Source organism: Phyllopteryx taeniolatus, chromosome 1 (assembly GCF_024500385.1).
Source record: "Phyllopteryx taeniolatus isolate TA_2022b chromosome 1, UOR_Ptae_1.2, whole genome shotgun sequence".
In the NCBI taxonomy this organism is placed as follows: Eukaryota; Metazoa; Chordata; class Actinopteri; order Syngnathiformes; family Syngnathidae; genus Phyllopteryx; species Phyllopteryx taeniolatus.
In genome coordinates this window covers 38,658,570-38,675,548 of record NC_084502.1, presented here as the reverse complement: position 1 = coordinate 38,675,548, position 16,979 = coordinate 38,658,570, and the positions used below count along the sequence as shown (strand labels likewise).

The 16,979-nt window shown below is 42.5% G+C and overlaps 1 protein-coding gene and 1 long non-coding RNA gene across 8 annotated transcripts in view; both read right to left on the bottom strand.

Annotated features, from left to right (window-relative positions):
- Positions 1 to 16,979, bottom strand: part of LOC133487548 (IQ motif and SEC7 domain-containing protein 1-like) — a 139,386-nt gene that overhangs the window by 45,949 nt on the left and 76,458 nt on the right. Inside the window, exon 1 of one of the 7 annotated variants that reach the window (XM_061794337.1) lies at positions 10,140 to 10,587. The exons of 5 other annotated variants lie outside the window; for them this stretch is intronic. In XM_061794337.1, the coding sequence (XP_061650321.1) occupies positions 10,140 to 10,216 (77 nt within the window). In that variant the 5' untranslated portion in view covers positions 10,217 to 10,587. Of the gene's footprint in view, positions 1 to 3,963; positions 4,381 to 10,139; positions 10,588 to 16,979 lie in introns of those variants that run through there. One more of the 7 variants, XM_061794354.1, reaches the window with a different exon arrangement.
- On the bottom strand, positions 4,450 to 7,142 carry LOC133487619 (uncharacterized). The gene is made up of 2 exons (XR_009791410.1): positions 6,230 to 7,142; positions 4,450 to 5,648 (listed from the first exon to the last, which is right to left on the bottom strand). It is a non-coding gene; the product is annotated as an uncharacterized LOC133487619 (long non-coding RNA).

Sequence of the window (16,979 nt, the reverse complement as noted above, 5' to 3'; positions counted from 1 at the left end):
ATATCATCTAGTCAGGATAAGGGAGGGTGATGAATGGAAAACAGCATTCAACACACCAACGGGACATATACGAATATTTGGTGATGCCTTTTGGACTAACTAACGCTCCAGCTGTGTTCCAGAACATTGTCAATGATGTCCTGCGTGACATGTTGAATGTGTACGTTTTTGTATATTTGGATGATATTTTGATATACTACCCGGATGAGGAGACTCACATCATTCCTGTCCGCTCTATGTTGCAGCAGTTACTGCAGAATGAACTATATGTCAAGGCTGAGAAATGTGAGTTCCACAAGGCGTCCGTTTCTTTTCTGGGGTTCGTGGTGGCTCCAGGTGAAATCAAAATGGACCCTTGCAAAGTTGATGCCATGACTAATTGGCCCACTACCACGTCACGCAAAGACGTACAAAGGTTCTTAGGGTTCGCTAATTTCTACAGAAAGTTCATTAGAAATTTCAGTTCTATAGCCTCGCCTTTGCATGATCTTACCTCGCCACACAGACCTTTCGTATGGAACCCACTTTGTCAGGCAGCTTTTCAGAAACTTAAATCGAGCTTTACCTCCGCTCCCATCCTCACTTTGCCATATCTCAAACAGAAGTTTGTGGTAGAAGCCGATGCGTCTGATGCCGGTATAGGATCGGTGCTCTCCCAGAAATGTCTCAAGGATGGTACATTACATCCTTGTGCTTATCTCTCCAAAAAACTGACCCCAGCCGAGAGAAATTAGGACATTGGTGACCGTGAACTGCTGGCAGTCAGGGTGGCTTTGGTGGAGTGGAGGCACTGGCTAGAGGGGGCACATACTCCGTTTTTAGTATGGACAGATCACAAAAACCTGGAATATCTTAAGCCTGCTAAGTGATTAAATGCGAGGCAGGCTAGATGGGGTCTGTTTTTCACTAGATTAAATTACACGTTTTCCTACCGACCTGGTTCTAAAAACAGTAAGCCAGATGCTTTATTGCGCATTTTCTGCACAGCAAATTCTTTGTCCGACCCTAAAACCATTTTGCCCAAGTCATGTTTCGTTTCTGCTTTTGTTTGGGACATTGAGACTGCGGTAAAGGAGGCTCTGAAGAACACTCTTAGCCCTGAAAATTGCCCTGAAAACAGGCTTTATGTGGTTCCGACTTCAAGGGGACGAGTCATCCACTGGGCTCACACTAACCGGACTGTATGTCACCCAGGCATTACCAAGACTCAATCTGTGGTCGAACAGTGCTTTTGGTGGCCCAATGTTAGAAGGGATGTTACCAATTATGTCAATGCTTCCCAGGTATGTCCTGCTAACAAGTCCTCTTGTAAACGTCCTTCTGGGGAGTTGTGACCCCTGCCAATACCACAACGTCCTTGGTCAGATATCTCCGTAGACTTTGTGACGGGATTACCGGCCTCGAAAGGAAATACCACCATTCTCACAGACGTGGACAGGTTCTCAAAAATGGCACACTTGATTGCACTCCCGAAACTCCCCTCAGCTAAAGACACTGCCGAGTTAATGATACACCAGGTATTCAAGTTCCATGGTTTCCCCAAGAATGTGGTATCCGATAGGGGTCCCCAATTCATTTCGCAATTTATGAAGGAGTTTTGCAATCTCATAAGTGCTACCGTCAGTCTCTCATCTGGGTTTCACCCTGAAACCAACAGACAAACCGAGAGGCTAACCAGAGGCTCCGATGTCTCGCTTCACAGGAGCCACAATCCTGGTCTCAGAAACTGGTTTGGGTAGAATTATCTCACAATTCCCTCCTCTCTGCAACCACTGGTCTATCACCTTTTCACATTGTGCATGGTTACCAACCATCTCTATTTCCTGCCATAGCACCAGAGTCCACAGTTCCAGCGGCATTGACCTTGGTGAGACGCTGCAGGAGGACCTGAGAGCGAGCCCGCCAGATGCTGCTGCGCCAGGGACGGTCCTACAAAACTGCTGCTGACCGTCGGAGGACACCGGCCCCGAACTACAAAGTGGGTCAGCGAGTTTGGCTCTCTACCAAACATATTCCACTCCGGGTGGAGTCCACGAAGCTCGCTCCCAGGTTCTTTGGTCCCTTCCCCATCACAAAGATCATCAACCCTGTCACCGTGAAGGTTAGGCTCCCAAGGTCGATGCGGGTCCACCCTGCTTTTCACGTCAGCCTGCTCAAGCCCGCCCGGGAATCCCCTCTGGTCCCGTCTTCCAGGCCCCCTCCTCCTCGTGGATGGGGGCCCTGTCTTCACAGTACTGGGTACTGTCATGGGTGTGTGTTCCGGTTGTTGTTTTACCCCTGCCTCGTACACACCTTGTCCTGAGAGCATCTTCACCACCTGTGCCTCGTTCACCCTAATTACACCTTGCATTTAACCTCGTGTCTCATTCTTTCTAGTCGCCAGTTTGTTGTACCTTGTCGTCGCGTTCCAGCATTCCTTGTTTCCACGTCACAGACTCACAGTAAGAGTACCAAAGTTTCCCTGTTACGATTATCGACCTCGCCTTTTTGCCTCACGTTTTTGGATACTGTTGCCTTTTTTGGATTGACTGCCTGTATACTGACCTCTGCCCGTATATTAAACCTCTCTTTTTGAAACTGTCCATTTGTTTTTAGTCGTGCATTTTTGGGTCCGATCCTCTGTTCTGTTCATGACAGGGTCTTATTTTGACAGGACCTGTGTAAAAATCCCTGACACCTACAGTGGGATGTACACACAACCAAATACTGTGTGAACAACTGATTTACCTTCTGTGGCCATGGATTCATTCTGGGCTAAGGAAATATAAATCAATAGTCATTACTTGACTGAACCTTGGTGACTGATATCACTACCAATAACAAAAGACATTCCAGTTGGAGGACAGCTGACCGATACAGGCAATAGGTGCGTCTCAGTGGAAGGCCCACCCTATTTTGAAAGCGGGATTTATCACAATTGCATGCACGTGCACAGACCTCATAGGCCAGTTGTCAAGGCAACAGCTAAGGGTGGTCAAAAAGAGGCACACCAAAAAAAATACAAAATAAAAAAATAATAATAATAAATAAAAATCAAAGCATGAAAAAGGTATGGATTTGTGAATACACCAAAAAAATAAAAAAAATAATAATAAATAAAAATCAAAGCATGAAAAAGGTATGGATTTGTGAATACAGGCAAACACAAAAGCCTTCACATAGCAATTAAGATTATCAGGATAAACATTTAAGTTTAATGACTGTTTACCAGCCTCCTGCACCACACGGTGGTTTAAAGCAGCAACATTGGCCACTTTCCCCAAATCACTCGTCCACGCCTGAGCAATTCTTCTCTCCATCAGGCTTTTGACAAACATAATTTAACAAACATATTAATGCACAGAATGCTTCTTGTTACTGTGGTGCTCCATTATGCAGCTGATTATAATACTTGCATGACACAACAGTATTCATTGTATTCAACTCCCACAGCCACTCCCTTACTTAAGTAAAAGTACAAAAGTACAGACATATAAATGTACTTATGTAAAAAAAAGGAAAATGTAAATTTATATTTTCTAGCCCAATAATAAAATACATATAAGGTGATTATCTGGATATTTTTGTATCTCTCGATGATTAGCATGCTTTCTCTGGGGGCAACAATGAACAAACAAAAAACAAACAGGTAGGCTTAAATGAAAAGATGAGCATTTATTTGTACTTTGAAATAAAGTTATAAACAACATAAATAGTTAAAAATAAAAAAGCTAGATTTGTTTCAAACAGGTTTATTTGTCCACTGAAATAAATGTGTGAGAAATACTATGTTAATGCACAAACGTGACATAATTTACTATCAGCGAGCCAAACTTGAACAAGCTAGATTTCTGGAAAAAAAAAAAAAAACCTGCCATGGGTCACCCACCAAACAATTGCAGGCATGAACTGGCTTGACTCTCAGGTAAATGAGAACAGGTTAAAGCACATTTCAAGTCAAATAAAAACAAATACTTCGTTTACCTTCTAGTAGTCGGCCTTTGGCAGCTGCATTGAAACAGTCCTTTACATTCCTTCATACCGAAATCCAAAATCCACGCTATCCGGAGGGAACATTCATTTGTTCTTCAGACGTCTGGCCACCGAGTTCATTGGCTATGTTAGCTTCAGGGGGTGAGTCTTTCATTTGGAAGAGCGGGTTAGTGTTAATAAAGTAACGGTCTCGCAACAAATGAGACAACGGTTTTGAGCGAGCTTCTGGAAGAATAGAACAATACTGGCTCGTCCATTCATTTTTCAAAACTCTCTTTTGTGAGTCATCTTTCAGAACTTGTTTACCATCACGCAATATTTTTCCGGTAAACAAACTGTTTGATTGGCTCAATATGGTCACGTGCTCACAACAGAAACTACGGTTATGGTGAATCTTGAAAGTCTGGGAGAGAAAAACTGCTGACTGACGATGCCCGCCATTTGAAGATACCCGTTTTATAGGATTATGGTCTTAAAAAAAAAAAAAAAAAAAAAAAAAAAAAACATGAAATCCCAATCGCCACCCCGGCCTCTTTTACCCTGTGTCGTCGCTAACCTAAGAATGTTTTAAAAGTAAGGAATAAAGTACAGATGTATTCAAATGTAAGGAGTAAAAGTAAAAAGTCGTCAGAAAAATAAATACTCAAGTAAAGTACAGATACCTGAAAAATCTACTTAAGTACAGTAACGAAGTATTTTTACTTCGTTACTTGACACTGCTGTTCATCACAGGATGCTGAATATCCCCCAGGATGGCCTTCTCGGTTTCAAAGAGTAAATACGCCATCTCAACAGAGACACGCACACGCACGCGCGCACGCACACACACACACACACACACATGAGTGAGAAGTTGAAAAAAGATCAGCTGAGTGTAAATTATTCATGAATCCGCGTGAAAGGCTGTGCATTGTGGCAACAAAACCACAAGGGGCAGCAATGCTCATACAAGAGCTGCAGTGCAGCGGCATGAGCTCATCACTCGTCTCCTCTCCCACTCCTCCCTCTGTAATCCCCCCACCATCTCACTAACACCCTCCTCCCTCTCTCACCATTACATAAGGTAATGCAGCACACACCCTCATTATTCTGCAGTTAGGCACTGTGAGGAGATGCAAGTAAATACAGTATGCCATCAAAAGTCAAATGGGAGCCCAAAGAGCCACAGAAAGAGCCGGTGGCTTGTGATTCCTGCTGTTTTTTAGTCACATGCTGTGACCCCACCTCAAAAAGACAAAACAAAAACAAAACAGCATATTTGGATGACATGCGTATGACTGTTTTTGCTACTAATATTTTTTATTGTGTGGTGAACTGTGCAGTGGTGGTTTCTGGCATGTGCAAAACTGCATGTGAGGCGCATAAGATGGCACAGCAGTTTTTTTTTTTTTTTTTTTTTTTATTATTTAAAAAATTGTTCCAGGAAATGGCATGACATGGCTAGTTAAGTTAGGACCACCACTGGCGGTGTACATATTTTTCCCCACCATAATCAAATGCAACATAAAAAGTCATGTCTCTAGGGGGCAGCATTCTTGAGCATTTGAGTAAAGAAAGTGGTTTCTCAGATGGTGAGCAATTCAGTGTTCAACCTATGAAAGCGGTGTAGATCCTGCAGTAGGGCTCCTGAAGAAAGCAAGCTGGCAGCAGCAGGAGACCAACTGTTGGTTCACAAGCTGGGCAAACATAGTCATTATCACTTTTCAGGAAAAAAAAGGGACATAAATGAAAACTGGCAATTGAAGTGGCAAACACTGCACACACACAAGAAACTAGGAACATAATCTATTGCTTTGGACTGAATTATTGTACCAATATAGTTATACTTGGGTGTGCTTATTCACAATACAAATATTTCTAGACATTGGCTTTGACTAAAAATAAATTAAACAGGCATTGATGCGCCCCCACTGTGGAAGGAAGCACATGGAAATAGCCAGGGGATTCTCAGTGGAGACATTTTTCCACCAGATAAGCATTTCCATGAGCACAATGTATAAAAGTAACAAAATTTCCTCTCTAGATATCAATGGTGAGTTTCTAACCACTGTGGTTTCCTCAACACATAAAATCTATAATTATACAGAAACAGTACTATGAATTTGAATCCACACCAATTCCACAAGCGCAATCCAAACTCAAGAAGGGCCATTACGGCCACTTCACGTCAGAATCGCTCTGACATTTCTGACCAGAATACGGCTTCCATCCGAGACGTGTCTAATCTTTTCCACCATGGAGAATCTTTTTTACTCACCACAGTGGAACTGCAGGCTCACTTTGGCAGATCACTGCATTTCCATTACAAGTAGTTCCTCTTCATCGCCCCATCCCTCCTTCCCAAAAGTCTGTTCTGAGTCAGAGCAACAAAGCAAAAGTTCAAAAACGTCAGCCTCTGCTCTCGATCAACTACTCCCCAGTATTAATGTCTCAGGAGCTCTGTCTTTCAAGCCATTTACCTATGTAGCAATGCTGATAGCTCAGTTTAGCATTCCAGGCCCTTCACAAGAGACTTTACTGACATGCAGCTGTACTCATCTTCATTGTGGGATACGGTGGCACTGGTGTCGCCAGCTCTATCCACACAATAAATAAGTAATGCTCTCTGACATACGAGAATAAGGTATGTATCAGATGTACCTCGGTTTCTATGGAGTCCTGTCCAGGTCAGAAGTGACACTGGCTTGTTTTTAGCAAATAAGCATAAACCCTGTCACAAGGCTAAAGATCCTCAACCCATCTTCTCATTGAATAGCATGGAAAAACTGCATCCCAACTGTTGATTGTTCCTGCACTATAATCACTGTCCTGTTGACTGACACCTTGCCAAAAAATGGAAGATTAAAGATATAAACTACCGTATTTTAAAAGTTTTTTAAAATGTTTCTCCAAAATGGACGGGGCGCCTTATAATGCGGTGCGCCTTATGTGTGCACCGAGTTCCAAAGTCTATAAATGTTGTTGTGTGATGAGCGCTCCGCTTGACTGACTGGGAGCATTTCCTGCCGATACGCTGCTTATAAAGAGGAAGGCGGACGTGACTGAGGACAGCATGCGGACGTAAAGGAGGAAGGGTGTGCGTGAAAGAGGACGCTAAAGGCAACCCCCCAGTAGGTATATAGTTCCGGTATGTGGATCGGTTTGGCTAAGGACCCCCGAAAATGACTCCGGTCAAGCCAGCCTCCACTCGTAAAGTAGCAGTCAAGCCAGCCGCCCCTAATTTTGTTCATACTAGGCATTACGGTAATAAGTCGCCAACTCGCGGCGAAAGCCACCTTCAAAATAAAAGCCTCCCAATAATACGGACGTATCTCATAGATTTTTTTAAAGTTTTTTTCAGTCAGGGGTGACGACAGCAAAATATGCAGTTTTCAGGTACTTTTATTTTGAAATACAATATCAGATCTTCATCAAACCTCTTTTAGTGGAGTCCTTGGTGGTCTGTCACACAGATCTGGACTTGTCTTTCGATACCAATGGGATTATGTTGGGGTGGCTTTGGCTCAGTAGGTAGAACAGGTTCGAATCCCTGCTACGACTGTCCGCATGTCCAAGTGTCTTTGGGCAAGACACTGAACCCTAATTTGCTCCCAGTGGGCCTGGCAGCGCCTCACATGGCAGCAGTCGCCCATATGAATGTGTGTGTGAATGTGAGGCTTTGTAAAGCACTTTGGGCACTGTGATGATGTAGATATATAAGTGCAGTCCATTTACCATTTATTTTTCCTTAAATATCAAATAAACTACATTTTTAATGTATCCCAAGATTCAAATTAACTTTGCTGGTTGCATTCCTTTATCGAAGAGCACTGACGTCCATATTATTGGGAAGCTTTTATTTTGAAGGTGGCTTTCGCCTCAAGTTGGCGACCTATTACCGTAATGCCTAGTATGAACAAAATTAGGGGCAGCTGGCTTGACTGCTACTTTACGAGTGGAGGCTGGCTTGACCGTAGTCAAAAACGGCACCTACGAAGAGACACACTGACGAAGCAAAGTTTAAACTGCAAGCTATCAGTTACGCGGAGGAACATGGGAATCGAGCAGCCGCGAGAGAATTCAAGATCAACTAATCCATGGTTCGCAAGTGGAGGAAGCAGGAAAACGAGCTTCGCCAAGTCAAGAAGATGAAGCTGAGTTTCCGCAGAAAAAAAAGAAAAACAAAACGCGGAAACAAGGCGAGGTGGGCCGAGTTGGAAGACCAACTCGAGCAATGGATTAATGAGCAAAGAACAGCCGGGAGAAGCGTCTCTACAGTCACCATTCGACTGAGTGCAATAACTCGGAGCTTTCCATCATTCCGGGAGGCTTGACGAACCGCTAGACATCCGTGTAAACAGTGAAGTGAAGTTGCGAGCGGCGTGGGAGCGATTGCTGACAGATGGTGGAACACAGCTTTACTAAGACTAGGAGGCAGCGGCGGGCGAGTTATTTGTCCAATTTGTGAATGGATTGTGGATGCTTGGGCTAACGTGTCTGTTTGCACTGTTGTTCGAGCTTTCGTAAAAGCCGGCATCATTTCTGAGGAGCCGCACGGCAACGAGACTGACTCCGACGAGTACGAGAGGGAACCCGGAGTGTTTGATGACGAAATTGCCCAGCTGTTCATTTCGGATACAGAACATGAGGACTTTGATGGATTTGTGGATGAGGATTGATAACAAAAATAACGTGAGTACATTGTTAAATACTTCAATAAAGTACAACCGAACTCAGTTTTGCTCCCGCTGCCTTTTTAAAAACATTGTTTTAGCGTGCGTGCGTGCTACCGTATGTTTTACTATGCCTGCGCCCAATAGACCCCGTAACTGAGACTGCGCCTTTTAATACGGTGCGCCTTATGGTCGTGAAAATACGGTATGCTGTTTGTGACTCAACACTTTAATACTGATATTTTCAGAGGAACAAACAGGTATTAGGACTTTCTATAGAAACCTAAAGGTCAACATGCTATTTGCAGTCATTGATAAGCACTACACTACCCACAATCCTGTGGGACAACCGCAACATGCATGCACACAAAATAGCCAATGTTGTCATGAAAATATAAATGTGGAGTCCACTTAGTTGTCACTATAAAGATACATTTGTGCATAGTGTTCTGTGTACAAACCACTGCATTGTTCTGTATTAAGGCTTCATGATCCAAAGGGTTCATGATAGCAAAGTTATTGCCCTCATCTGTCACCACTTTGAACAACCCACCACCTTATAGAAGAAGAAGAAGAATCATCTTTTTTTTGTCATGAACATGCATGCATGCCCACGAAATTTGTTCTCTGCATTTAACCCATCACAGTGAACACATACACATGTTAGTGGAACACACTGGAGCAGGGGGCAGCTGAAGCGCCCGGGAGCATTTCGGGGTATCAGTGTCTTGCTCAAGGACACCACAGCCGTGAGTCCGGGGGATGTTGGTGGATGGTCCAGTCCGGGTCTTGAACCTAGGTCCCTCATGGTGGCAGGTGATGATCTTAACCATTGGTCCACGGCTGCCCATTATATGGTAGATTAAGAACATTGACCTCTACCCCGTGGTACAGCGTACCATTATTGCTCAACAATGAAAAAATGTGTTTGCTGGAACTTAATTTTTCCTAAATATGATATGACCAAAAATAATAGGGCCAGAAACGTTTAAGACAAGCATGTTACAAGTCTCTGCAGACTCATTTATAAGAAATGTGACTGTACCAGGAAAAAAAAGACAATGTTAAACATTTGAAATAATTCTGTATAGCGTACCTTGATCAAGTTATATTATGTTCATTCAGAGATACTTGAATGTCAGAGGACCATTCATGGTACACAATGTGATGCAAAGTTTAAGGCAAAATAATAATCAAATAAAATTAAATTAAATTAAAAAAAAAGGTTTCAGGCTCATGGGAAACAGTTATTCTCGGTGTCTTTTATTAAGTAAACTGTCTGAAAAGACCGAGAAAATGTCCTAACTGTTCGTTGTATGCATATAAACCATGCAAATATATTTCCACATAGTCAAACAAAATGTGTGAGTGATGCACAGGATGTGCTATTTGATCTGTCATTTCAGGAAATATCTGTCCAGACTGCTGCGGTCAGTCAAAAAAAACCAAAAAAAAACAACCAGCACTCATGCCCCAGACCGTCAACACGGGCCCACACACCAGATGGTCTCCTACCTTATAGTTCGGCTGGAAATGCAGTACTTCCACATCGCATTCCACACGGTGGTGACATCACTGGAGACCTCAGACATGCCCGAAAAAAATGTGCATCGGCCAGCGTTTCGAAAAACTAGCTACTAAAGAATTGACCAGTGGAAATAGTCTGCGTTCACTCCCTTCCACCGCAAATTATGGCCCCCATCCTTTGCTTTCCATGCAAAATCCCGCAGAGAGAGTCATTCCATCTCTGCTTAAAGTCTCAAACCTGCAGCCCTGCTTCAAGATGTTGCCCTAACCAGCTGATGCCGGATGACCAAGTAAGGTAAAGGCCCAGTATGCATAGCACAACACAAATGATCCCTTCTACTGAATAAAAGCGCTCCACCCACTTTTTTCTGCTCTCTGCAACTCCGATTCTTTTTTGTGCCTTCTAAGCCTGTGCTGAACAACTTCTCCTCATGCGGCACTCGCATTTACAGTATGCTCCCTAACAGTGATGGGCAGGGTCTACACTGTTAGTTTAAACCACAGAAAGCGAGGGAAACGCAGCGATAGTGGCCTGAGTAATAAGTGGGCTTGTGTCCAACAATCACACAGCTTGCAATGGGAAGGCCACACTCAAGGGAGGGTGAAAGCCAGTTCAGCAGCTAGGAGAGGCTGTTTTGAGTAACAATACTCATTTGATCTAAACAACAAAGTCTTGCATATAATATTACGACATGAGAGTGAGCTTTGAGAGATGTAATGAGTTACACCCCCATGATCGGAATATTCATATGAAACAGTGCACTCAGAGGTTTTGGGAGAGTGTAAACATTTTTTTTTTTTAAATTAATAAAAAAAAAAAAAATTGAATCATAGACACGTCAGCCCTATGCAGCTGTTAGCATTTCCACCTCTTTACCGCACATCCACAGGGAACTGGAATCAAATCCCGACAACATTGAGCGAGGTACACCCTTGGCTCATGACCAGCCAATCACATGGCTGAAACAAAAGAGACTTTTTACATTAGATATTGGCTATGTTTAAAAGAACAGATATAACCAGACTACTGAGCTAAATAAGAACATATTTCCATGATGGCATTTACACAAGTTGCTTATAGAATATTCGATTCATAATCTTGTGCCACATCAAAGGGTGGTTGTTGAGTCATGCACTCATTGCATTTGTATATCATACATTGCCGCAACCTGTAATTGGGTGGTGACCAGTTCAGGGTGTAGCCCGCCTCTCGCCCGAAGATAGTTGGGATAGGCTCCAGCACGCCCACGACCCGAGTGAGGATAAGCGGTACGGAAGATGAATGAATGAATACATTCCCTCAACAACATGGCCACAACCTGAAAACATCCTTGGTTGTAGACAACCCAAATGTAGTTTCCCCAGGCATCCTCCAACCTTATAAAACACTGTAGAAGCTAAGCAATAAAGCAATCAGGTTGCAATAATAAGGTCAGCTAATATTCAACTGTTAACTGCCTTTTAGATGGTGATTCAAATAAAACCATGTCCTGTGTTCTGGGCACCAAAAACATTCTGCCAAATATAAGGGCAACTGTCGTTTTGGTAACTAATTTGCAACAACAGTCTTTTGTTACGGCCTACACTTGTATGCAAAAATGGCAAAAGCGCACAAATACAATTACGTCAAATTCCAAATAACGGAAGTGAAACTTGATACTTGTTTTGCAATTTTAAAATATTGTCACAGAGAAACAACTCCCATTCATACTAAATCATTCTTGTTTGACATTACCCTGAATTCACTGTATCCCATGTATTCACTCTGTGCTATAAAATAGCAAGTGTTCCCCCCTCAGCCCAGAAATATGCAATTTTTAAAAATATTTTTTTCTTGCACAATAAGAACTTTTAAGTACCCTCAAACAAACAAACAAAAATACCATGCACAGGACAGATGCTATCAAGCAGTTAACAACTGTCATGAAAACTTAGGCGATTTATTCAAAGATGTTACCTGCTAAATCTGTGATGTATTATAAATGAGAGCGAGCAAAAACTGCATTCATATTTGCTGACCACATGATCATAAGAGGTGCCTCTTTTCAGCTTTTGTATCTAGACCTCAAAATGTCAAAAAACACATGATGGCCACATCTCTGATACAAAACAATTCTATTCAATATTATTTGTGGTTCTTTCCTGACCAATGTGTTACAAAATGAGGTAATGGGTGGAGACAAAGCTTCATTAGCAGTGACACAAAATGGTTGGCTTTGTGTTAATTGTCTCAGCTGCATTTCAGTTTCAGCAGCTGGAGTTTGATTGTTAGGTAAAAGGAGCATCTGAGGCCTCTGTCATTATAGGCAGTAAATGACATGAGGGCTACTTTATGGTCCCAACGCAGCAGCAGGGGGATGGGGTATGCAATTTATACAGCAGGACAGGGCAACAGCGAACCTTCTGATAAAGTTGGAACCTGCCCCACACACACACACGCACACGCACTTGCACGCACACACACACACACACACACACACACACGCACACACACAGGGGCACACAGAGCAGTGGTTGAAATGATCTGATATGTGGTAATCAAAGATCAAGACCAGTTTGAGAATGTTCCAGATGTTTCATAGTCTCATTTTCCACTGATTCATACTTTTAAGTGTCACCAAAAATATTTATAAAATGTGGATTACCTAGCCATGCTTAATGTGAGCTGCTGTTGGGACACATCTTGCACTGCAAAAATGAACTGACCGCTAATGAGGCATAGATTATGCGGGAGGTGAGAGGTGAACAGAGCAGCTTCCCAGTGGGACCGAGATGAATAAATTTTCCCCTCGCCTGCTTTTCAGTAAAGGCTAAACAGACATAAACAAGATATTACCAAGTCAATAAAAGAAGTAATTCTGCAAGATGAATGGCAAGACCAAGATTTCTCTGGGGTATCAACAATAGTTCAGCCAGCTCGCAATTCACCAAACGAATGTCCGCCTCCTGAGTGCTACAGCTGGTTCTCTCACAACCAGGCAGACTTGAGGAAGCAGTTTCCAACTTATCGCTTTATTCCAACAAACATCTCTGTGGTTGTCTTCAAACCTACCTTTTATAAAAGTTGTTGTGAGGGTGCAAGCACAGCACATGCCAGTAATCCAGACAAAACGCTTTAAACTTCCACATCCTGGGCTTAGATGATCAAGAGGCGGAGCGGCGGTGGTGGAATCCAACAACATTAAAAGACAACATGGCAGCAAATAAACATGACCTTGCTCATTTCTTGAGCCAATGAATTCCTGGCGTGGAAATCGGATTTACCCTCCTACTGGAGCGCACCCCAACTACTGGATGACAGCCGGGGAAAGCTTTAACCTGCCAGGAACAACCACGCTACTCCTGGACCGGTCTCTGTCAACATAAACCCATAAAAGCAGGCAGACTCCGAACCCCTTACGGACGTATTTGAAGAACCCAGTATTGATGCTCTGGATGCAGGCCCCGAAAGAAGCTCAGTATTAGCTGTGTGGGCTGGGTTTAGCAGCGATCCAGCTCAGTCAGTGAGTCCTCTGTGACGGTGGCTCCATACAGTGCGTCAGCTTAGGATCCTCTAAGATTCCACGGCTTCAGCTCCAGCCTTGCATGACTGCGGCCGGCACAGGTACCGGAATGTGGAGGAGTGCCCGGTCGATGAGGAAGAATCTTGCTATTGGCTATTGAGCTCAAACTTTCCAGGGTTCTGTTTTGTCCAGCCAAATTTTGAAACCCATCTCCTCCTTTCTCATGCTCTCGATCTTGCTCTATCAGTCTCCCTCTCATAGGCACTGCCATCCGCACAGGACCTCCCAGAAATGTGCCGATTGCTGTTGCCAGGCAACACAAGTGTACTAGTGAAGCTTAAAACGGAAGCAGAGCAGGAATGCATTTGATTGGCTGTCTTATGGGATGGGTGGGGCTGCGGCAATGTTGTATGACCACGTGTTCGTGCATGTGTCTAGCAGAGATCCTCTCTGGAGTGTATTCACAAAGAATTTTGGATTTGCTATGGAGGCACAACAGCAGAGTGATTCATGAAATGAATTTAATAGTGGGGTAACATATGAAAATGTGAGATGAAAATGTGGGTAAATTGAATTAATGTATATTAGTGTATCATAAACCTGGAAAAAATGAAACCATTTTCCATTATGATTCAATGTCTGTAGTAGTGCTTGAATAAGCCATCACAACTTGAATGCAAATCAAACCAACTTCTGGCTAATTGTTTTGCATTGAAAACAAATGCAGTCTTGTTCTGTCTCTGCCGCAGTTCAACTCGGTACCAGCACGGGAAAGAAGTGTTAAAGGACCTCTCATTAATATTCAGCCCCCAGTCGGGTCAAAGCAAGCAAACACTGAGATTGATGCATCGTTACACAAACATGTAGACCCTCACACTCAACTTACAAAATGCAAATAAACATGCATATGCACATAATAACAGGCTAAATGTGGTTAGATCTGTTTCGTCTGTCGACAGTTTTCCACGTGACTCTTTTCTCTCCCTGGCACCGAATCAGCCCTTCTCAAAATATAGAAAGAGCTTGGGCATCACAAAGGCTGCACAGAAATACTGAATGGCAGCGGAGGACACAAAGGAATTAATTAATCTACACACCATTCATCAGCCATTTTCTCACAATTCACACCAGCCTAACAGAAAACAAGCTATTTTCAACATCACGGTTGCGTAGATGCTTTGTTGTCCCGAAGGTATCACACTGACTGACTTTTTGTAGTCAATAACAAACAGAGATACAAGCATCCATCACATAAAAATTTCCCTCACTATATACAAGCTACTTCCTTCTTTTTGATGAATGGAAAGTTGCATTCAGTGGCATTCAGTGTGGGTGGAAACGGCGCTGTTTTTGTTCACAACGCAAAAGAGTCTGTCAGGAAGAGGGATTACTTCATCATTATTTGACAAGAAATACAAATGGCCCTCAAACATAAATGACAGACTTTAGGTTTCCAGGCTACAGGGCACAGAAAAGGTAATGAACACACACAACCACAAAAAGATGTAATTCAGTCAGTATGCATGTTCATTTGAGCAGCAAGTTGGTGAAACAAAACAAACATGTTTTCCCTCTACATTCACAATGCTTACAGCTTGAGTTACAATGAAGTGTTGCCCGTCACGAAATGCAAACGATAGTCTTGTGCGTGTCATTCCAACATCTTGCCACAACGTAGCCTGCTAACTGACATGCGAACAGGCAGATGAACAAACTACAACATGGCACTCGTTCACGTTAGTAAATGATTTTTTTCCAGACTTCTCTGCATTATAATGGAAGCGTTCCTGCTTTTCCAGAATCAATTCTGTCATCCTATGCGTAGAACACGTTACCATTTGTGTAATCAAGTTTGTTTTAGTGTTTTCACAGCAAAATTTGACTCTGCGGTCAGGAGTAAACCGGTTGTCAGCAGGGCAGATATGTCCATCTTTTGCATTTGTATATGGCTTTACTGTAAAAGCCATTCATTACATATATTGCCTCAATCTTGTCAGAACACATTCTGCTGATTGCAGAAACTGACCCTTAATACAGTGTTTCACTTTTTTTTTGTGTTATTTTTTTATTGTTATTATTATATTATTTAACAATTCTTTATGAATCGCAAACCATCAGGGGTTGTAGTACCGGTAGTTGGGGGGCATGAGATTGTCAGTAACAGCAAAATTAAAGATCTTGGTTGATGGATGAGGACTGATACTTTGTTTCTAGACTAGTGCTGCCCTTTAGGTACAATGTTAGTGCAGATGGTACTCCAACAGACATGTAGCTAAACGTTGTATTGCAGAGTTCAATTGTTGCCATTACCTTCACAACGTGTGACTGAAAATGTGTCTCATACGAAATTGAATCAAACTGTACTGCATGATGGAAACACTGTTACTATATATCAGCTTAGGCAAAAAAATTAAAAAAGGTTGATAAAAATCACCCCTGATTAATGTGGTGTTACTCAATGTTGGCCTAAAATGCACCACAAATCTAAGGGCCATAAAACGGCTTTGGTCCTGCAGTCAATCCTAGTAATGACATAATATGAAGAGCCTTCTAAGAAGCTCTGTCTCAATGCTACCGGTGCAGCATTTAACTGCAGCACTCTGACATGGGCTGATATAGAGCATTGCAGCACAGGAACCCCACTCCTCACCGGGACTGACCCAGTCAATCACTGATAAACTGCCCTAAAGGATCTCGTCATGACCTCCCCAGAGTGATGCGCAGTCCATAAACACTTCAGTAGAAAATGGCCAGCTGCAGAAAATCATCTTGGCATTGCAAGTTCTCAAGGAGTACTCAGGTCATGCACCACATGGATGATAAGGCAACAAGAGTCACAGAAAGCATGTGGATGTTTATAACATTGCAAGGAGATTATAACAGGTCCATAATTCCCTGTGACTACCCATTAAATTAATTAAACACCAGTCTTTGATAAGACATTTTGCAAACAGATGCAACTGAAAGAAAAACATATACAGGTGAACTATATAGTCATAGAAAAAAATTATCAGACCACCCTTGTTTCTTCAGTTTTCAAGTTCTTTAATGCCTGGTACAACTAAAAGTACATTTGTTTGGACAAATACGCTGTAATGATGACAACAAAAATAGCTCATAGTAGTTAAAGAGCTGATATCAAGCCATTCTCTATGGTTTTCTTGATAGTAACCAAAATAACTGGGAATACAATTCGGTATAACATTGTCAAATAGAACAAAGTATTATTGAATCAGCTGCATTTTCTTGTGTTCATTGTATTCTTCAGGTAATAGACCGTTAGTGGTACCACTAAATCAATAAATCAATCAATAAGGGATATTTT